A 7,282-nucleotide genomic window follows, 5' to 3' on the forward strand; every position below is an offset into this window, starting at 1 on the left:
GAAGGAGCAAGGTTGGAGCTGCGCTTACACCTGGGACTGGCTGTGCCATCGGTCCAGCGTCGGCGCCTGCAAGTGTGCGGTGGAGAGGACTGCAGACAGTGGCATCCCCAGGTCACGGAGGGGGTCCCTCCTCCCCCACTACGAGGAGGGCATGAATGACCTCAAGCCTCAGCTCTCCTTTGTTGGCACTGGCTACTCTCTACAGGCCTCCCCGAGCAATGCATGAGGGTAGGAGTAGGAGCAGGTGAACTGTCCAAGCAGAGGCAGAGATGGACAGCCTCTCTTGGGTGCTGCACAGAGAAATCGGGCGATGGAGGAGGAACCCAACATGGGCTTGATGCAGAGGCTGGGGGCCCCATGGCGTGCCAAGTAACCAGCAGCTGTCTGACGCCTAACATGCAACTGGTGCCACTGCGCGTTCGCCAAGCAAGCCCACCCCCTTGCTAGCAGCGCGCTCTCCAATCGAGGAGATGCGCCTTCCCCCTCCCTTCCCCGCCATCTCCCCCTTCATTCAAGGCCTGGGGGAGCTGCGGTTCCGAGAAGCGGCAGACGGCAGCCAGAAGGCTTGGGCTGTTGAGTAAGCAGCCCCCTCTCAGTCCCGGCCCTCCCCGCCCCGCGCCCTGCGCCTCCAGTGAGTGACTGAGCCCCCGCTGCGGCCCCGCCCCCGGGGCCCTGCCGGAGCTGGTGCGCGGCGCGGAGGGGAGGGCCGGCCAGGGTAGGAATGCGCTGCGGGCGGGCGGCGCAGGAGGCGAGCGGCGGAACATGTAAGGGCACATCCCGCGAGCTGCCGCCCAGCGCGCAGACAGAGCCCAGGGGAGCAAGAGAACGGGCGGGCGGCGGGGCTCACGGGCTAGGGAGGCGCGGAGGCATCTGGCAGAGGCGGGTCGGGCTGGGCCAGCTGGGGTAGAGCGGAGGAGCGGGTGCCGGCTGAAGCGGGGCGGTGGGCGCGGAGCGCGCTGGGGGCACCGACACCACCTCACCGGCAGCCGGGTGCTGAGGGCCGCGGTGTGGGTGCGCGGAGCAGTCAGGGCGCAGGTGGGCAGCGCGCACGGCCTGCCAGCCCGGGGCGCCAGAATCCTGCGCTGCGGGGCCGAGAGGGGCGCCGCGCCCGCCGCAGCCTGGAGCTTTCCGCGAACCTCGGGGCGCCCATGACGGCGGCGGCGACGGCTACCGTGCTCAAGGAGGGCGTGCTGGAGAAGCGCAGCGGCGGGCTGCTGCAGCTGTGGAAGCGGAAGCGCTGCGTCCTCACCGAACGCGGGCTGCAGCTCTTCGAGGCCAAGGGCACGGGCGGCCGGCCCAAGGAGCTCAGCTTCGCCCGCATCAAGGCCGTGGAGTGCGTGGAGAGCACCGGGCGCCACATCTACTTCACGCTGGTGACCGAAGGGGGCGGCGAGATCGACTTCCGCTGCCCCCTGGAAGATCCCGGCTGGAACGCCCAGATCACCCTAGGCCTGGTCAAGTTCAAGAACCAGCAGGCCATCCAGACAGTGCGGGCCCGGCAGAGCCTCGGGACCGGGACCCTCGTGTCCTAAACCACCGGGCGCACCATCTTTCCTTCATGCTACCCACCACCTCAGTGCTGAGGTCAAGGCAGGTAAGCCCCCAGGGGACTGGGCCCTCTTCTCTCCTTCCCTCCCTTCTCTTTCCCCTACAGAGAGAATGAGGACTAGCATTCTACTTCAGAGCCGGACACCTTAGGGGGGAGGTTCCTGGGGCCAACTGAGGGCATGGGAGGCTTGGGCCAGTGGCCAACCCAGCAGATCCGGACTTTCCCTTGAGGCACCAGGTTGGCCGGTCCAGAATGTGATCCAGGTGTGTGAGAGGAAGATGGAAGCCCTGGGAGGGGGATACCTGGGTGAGATGAGCCTTCTTTCAAGTTGGTTCAGCCCTGACTCAGGTGGAAGGAAGTAGAGGGAGGTTGGCCTGCACATTGCCCCAGGCTGTGGGCCTCTGCTTTCCACACAGAGCAGGGCTCCTGGACTTCGGCTTTCTGGCAGCTGAGGACAACCGAGGGTGGGGACGCGGATCGTGGAGGCCGACCCTCTTTCCCTCTAGGTTGAATGCTTGTCATAAAGTTTGAGCATTGAATTGATGTAGAAAGACAGTATCTCCCAGATAGCGAAGGCACCATCAAGGGTTGCAAATAGAGCCAAGGAGTCCGGCTCCCAAGGTGGGGCCTCAGTGGAAAGTGGGGCCTCAGTGGGCCGCCTTGGCTGGACTGGGCCTGAGGGATCCAGCTCCTCCTCTACATATATATGTATGTATGTATGTATGTATGTGTGTGTGTGTGTGTGTGTGTGTGTATGGTTTTTTTGTTGTTGTTGTTTGAGACAGAGTCTCGCTGTGTCACCCAGGCTGGAGTACAGTGGTGTGATCTTGGCTCATTGCAACCTCTACCTCCTGGGCTCAAGCAAATCTCCTGCTTCAGCCTCCAGAACAGCTGGGATTACAGGTGCCTGCCACCACACCCTGCTAATTTTTGTATTTTTAGTAGAGATGGGGTTTCGCCATGTTGGCCAGGCTGGTCTTGAACTCCTGACCTCAGGTGATCTGCCTGCCTCGGCCTCCCCAAGTGCTGGGATTACAGGTGTGAGCCACTGCAGCCAGCCTATATATATATTTTTGAGACAGGATCTCTACCTGTCGCCCAGGCTGGTGCAGTAGCATAGTCATGGCTCACTGCAGCCTCAACAGCTTCAACCTCCTGGGCTCAAGTGATCCTCCCACCTCAGCCTCCAGGTAGCTGGGACTACAGGCACACGCCACCATGCCTGGCTAATTTTTTTTTTTGTAGATTTGGGGTTTCCCCACGTTGCCCATGCTGGTTTCGAACTCCTGAGCTCAAGCAATCTGCCCACCTTGGCCTCCCAAAGTGCTAGGATTACAGGCGTAAGCCACCGCACCTGGTCCCCATTCTTGACAGTGGGTTTTGAGCCCTAGGGCTCACTGTTAGGAGAGCAAGGGAGCTGAAGGATAGGCAACTGCGCCAGAGGCTGGGCCACTGATGCCAAGGGGTGGGGGCCTAGCTGTCTACCTGCCCCTGAGTGCCAGTCAGGCCTGGCTGGGCCAGGGAAGGAGAAGCTGGAGGAGGGCATGGGGCACTGGGGCAGGGTGGGTGGGTGCAGGATGGGGTCATGAGTTGTTATTTGTGATGTCTTAATCCTCTATGAGCAGTAGGGCAGGGAGTGGGGGGCGGATTTGTGGTCAGGAAGGCCCAGGGGAGGGGCCAGGAATAGAATCTAGAAGCCCTGGCTCTCAGCCCTGTGCCCTCTTCCCCAGATGCCACTCCCTTCTTGTGAGAAGTAAGAGTAGGGCTGAGAAAGGATTTAGCCTTCCTTCTAGCCTTAATTTTTCCAGTGGAAACCTAGATCCTCCTCTCCCCACTACCACCTCCTAGGCGACCTTACCCGCCTGCAGATGTCTTCAACAGTAGAGAGTCCTAGTGAGCCTGGGGCCCCATCTAGTGCCATACCCCACTTTGATGGTCCTGTTAATGCCCTCCCACATTGTAGTTAGGGTTTAGCTGAGAAGTGGGGTATAAGGCAGACCCCCTGTGCTGAGGATTGATCCACATTGATCCCTCAGGTCTTGGGGGCCTGGGAGGAAGCAGATTCCTTTACCACAGTACGTATGCAAAAAATGTTTTCCATGTTTATGGAAAAGGCTGGGAAGTGCTGGTGTAAAATGCCCAAGCTCATAATAGATACTCCTTTCTCCAGTGTTGCCCCTGCTCTAACTGCTGTTCTTTCTTGCCAGTTTCGTTGTTCCCTCTGGCTTGTGGGGGCACGGCTGTGCTCCACGTGGCAAGGTGGAAGACATGGACGTGTGGAGGAGGCGCTGGAGCTGAAGGAATGGACGGGCCCTGGGAGGAGGGCAGAAGGCTACGCAGGGCTGAGGATGAAGATGCAGCCCCTGGATGGTCCCAGACTCTCAGGACATGCCCAGCTCAGGGGCTTCGAGCCACAGGCCTGGCCTCATATGGCATGAGGGGGAGCTGGCATCGGAGCCCCCTCCCTGCTGTGGTCCTGCCCTCTGTCCTGCAGACTGCTCTTAGCCCCCTGGCTTTGTGCCAGGCCTGGAGGAGGGCAGTCCCCCATGGGGTGCCGAGCCAACGCCTCAGGAATCAGGAGGCCAGCCTGGTACCAAAAGGAGTACCCAGGGCCTGGTACCCAGGCCCACTCCAGAATGGCCTCTGGACTCACCTTGAGAAGGGGGAGCTGCTGGGCCTAAAGCCCACTCCTGGGGGTCTCCTGCTGCTTAGGTCCTTTTGGGACCCCCACCCATCCAGGCCCTTTCTTTGCACACTTCTTCCCCCACCTCTACGCATCTTCCCCCCACTGCGGTGTTCGGCCTGGAGGTGGTGGGGGTGAGGGGGGGTTTGGCCATTAGCATTTCATGTCTTTCCCCAAATGAAGATGCCCTGCAAAGGGCAGTAACCACACAGTTTGCTGAGTGAAATTCTTTGCCCACAAAGACCCAGGGCTTGGAGCATCTCTCTCTTTATCCTTAATCTCCCAATTTGCAACCCCTTCTGAAGTCTCCAGCCTGGATAGGCAGAGACACTAAAACCCCAGTAGACAGGGCCTTGGTGGTCCTAGGAAGGAGGGCCCATAGATTCTGGACCGAGGGATGTCAAGCTGGTCAGTTCAGTCCCTATGAATGTCTCTTCTACAGGAGGCTACCCTGCCCCTGCTACCCTGGGAGAAGCCTCAGCTTTCTGGGCAGAGCTTGTCTCCCTGTCATTTATACTCTCAGGCTTTATACATTTACACAGTAAGTTCTCCCTCCTGGAGGGTTAAAAGGAATAATTTCAACAGGGTGAAGGCCTGGCACGGTGGCTCACAACTGTAATCCAAGGACTTTGGGAGGCTGAGGTGGGTGGATCACCTGAGGTCAGGAATTTGAGACCAGCCTGGCCAACTTGGTGAAACCCTGTCTCTACTAAAAACAAAAATTAGCCAGGTGAGGTGGCGCACACCTATATCCCCAGCTACTGGGGGAGGCTGAGGCAGGAGAATTGCTTGAACCTGGTAGGCAGAGGTTACAGTGAGCTGAGATCACACTACTGCACTCCAGCCTAGGTGACAAAGCAGCAAGACGCCGTCTCAAAACAAAACAACAACAACAACAAAAATGGGAAAACAGGTACAGACAATAGCTTCCTGGAGTTATACAGAAACTTGATTGGGTAACCCTGGACCTTTCCAGGCTGTGGCCAGCAGTTGACCCTGCCTGCCTTTCCTCCATTGTTTTCCCATGTCTGACCTTCCCTGTTGCAAAGTAGTGGCCTACTACAGGGTCTCTCTGGAGGGAGCAAGGAGGCTCAGTGGCCCCATTGAGCAATTCGAAGTCCCTTTAATTGTTTTGTGCTTCCAACCTGTTTTGTTCCCCTTCAGATTTCTCTCGCCTTCCAATAAAAACTTCCCTGTCCTGTGCCCCAGTCCCTCAGAGTCCACAAGAGGTTCAACTTGCTCATCTGATGTGTGAATTACATCACACAGTTGAATGAGAATTTGTTAATTACAACAGAACTTTTATAAATATGTCACTTATTGTATCCAATTGTCCAATTGTCCGTGGGTGGCTTAATCCCACCATGGCAAATAAGCGTCTGTTTATGCAACCCTAATCAGTGCTGAGAAAGATCAGAGCTCAACTAGAATGCTGTGATCAATTGGTGATGCCTGCCATGGGCTTTGGAAGAAAGGTGGGGAGAATGACAGCATTATCTGGGGTGGTGGGCATGGCTGGAGAGAAGAGGGTTGCCATCCTATATAACAGCAGCTTCTAAATAGCCTCTAAAATAGAATCTTTGGGCGGGGCGCGGTGGCTCACGCCTGTAACCCCAGCACTTTGGGAGGCCGAGGCAGGCGGATCACGAGGTCAGGAGACCATCCTGGCTAACACGGTGAAACCCCATCTCTACTAAAAATACAAAAAAAATTAGCCAGGCGTAGTGGCAGGCACCTATAGTCCTAGCTACTCGAGAGGCTGAGACAGGAGAATGGCGTGAACCCGGGAGGCGGAGCTTGCAGTGAGCCGAGATCACGCCACTGCACTCCAGCCTGGGCAATAAAGCGAGACTCCATCTCAGAAAAAAAAGAAAAAAAAATTAGAATCTTTGCTCTTCAATCAAACCGGAGGGTAACTGATGGTGGGGGTTCAGGCATAAGGAAAAGACGTATCCAGGCACTCAGAAATAGGGGAGTGGGCCGGGCGCGGTGGCTCACACATGTAATCCTAGCACTTTGGGAGGGCAAGCCGGGTGGATCACCTGAGGTCAGGAGTTTGAGACCAGCCTGGCCAACAAGGCGAAACCCCGTCTCTACTAAAAATACAAAAATTAACTGGGTGTGGTTGTGCACAACTGTAATCCCAGCTACTCGGAAGGCTGAGGAAGGAGAATCGCTTGAACTCTGGAGGTGGAGGTTGCAGCGAGCGGAAATAGCACCACTGCACTCCAGCCTGTGTGACGGCAGCGAGACTCCATCTCAAAACAACAACGACAACAACAGCGAAAACGAAATAGGGGAGTGTTAGTGAACAGATGGGGTTGAGAGGCAAGACATCCAGCAAACTAAATGCCTTTACAGGCTAGGCACTGTGCTCGACTCTGGGGATGCAGAAGAGAAAGACAAGATCCAGTCCTTGCCTCAAGGAGCCAGGTTCTGGTGACATCAGTCAGTGCTAACTGGTGCCCATAGAACTGGCCACCAGGGGCCAGGGGAGCACTGGGCAATACTTTCTCTGTCCAGCACTAGGGGTCGTTCTCAGAGCTTGGCTGCAAAGGGCAGTGTAGGGTATAGTATGAGAGACATCAAGGGCAGAGGGCAGGTGGAGGGTGGAGGGGGAAGCAGGCTCTAGTTTCTGGCACTCTGCTTTTTTGGAACACCAGCCCTGTTGGTTTAAAGTATGTTGATTCTTGACCAAACCCAGCTTCCGTTTCTCTTGCTAGGAGAGTCCCAGCCCCTTGAAGAGTCTGCTGCTGTTAGAGCCCTTGACACAGATCCTAGAACGCAGTTCTAGGTATGCAGCAGTGTAGGGGCTGGTGGTTGCAATGGGGTGATCATTTACTATCATTTGTAAGAGCCTGGGAGCTGTCTGAGTATCCTAAGAGCCCTCACAGCACAGAGGTCTGGGGTTCAAGACCAGGTTTTTCGTTGTTGTTGTTAGTTTTTTTTTGTTTGTTTGTTTTGTTTTGTTTTTTTGAGACAGAGTCTCGCCCTGTTGCCCAGGCTGGAGTGCAATGGCACCATCTTGGCTCACTGCAACCTCCGCCTCC

The 7,282-nt window shown here is 56.8% G+C and overlaps 1 protein-coding gene across 2 annotated transcripts; it reads left to right on the forward strand.

Annotated features, from left to right (window-relative positions):
- Window positions 1-494: 494 nt before the first annotated feature.
- On the forward strand, window positions 495-4,441 carry PHLDA3 (pleckstrin homology like domain family A member 3). 2 transcript variants are annotated; one of them, XM_055109824.2, is made up of 3 exons: window positions 495-1,594; window positions 2,795-2,889; window positions 3,757-4,441. In XM_055109824.2, the coding sequence occupies exon 1, from the start codon at window positions 1,149-1,151 to the stop codon at window positions 1,530-1,532; it is 384 nt and encodes a 127-aa protein (XP_054965799.1). In that variant the 5' UTR covers window positions 495-1,148; the 3' UTR covers window positions 1,533-1,594; window positions 2,795-2,889; window positions 3,757-4,441. The 2 variants fall into 2 exon arrangements, with proteins under 2 accessions (XP_054965799.1, XP_003823077.1); XM_003823029.6 differs by lacking the exon at window positions 2,795-2,889 and having other exon boundaries at window positions 501-1,594.
- The last annotated feature ends 2,841 nt before the right edge of the window (window positions 4,442-7,282 follow it).

The sequence above is a fragment of the Pan paniscus genome, chromosome 1, assembly GCF_029289425.2.
Source record: "Pan paniscus chromosome 1, NHGRI_mPanPan1-v2.0_pri, whole genome shotgun sequence".
In the NCBI taxonomy this organism is placed as follows: domain Eukaryota; kingdom Metazoa; phylum Chordata; class Mammalia; order Primates; family Hominidae; genus Pan; species Pan paniscus.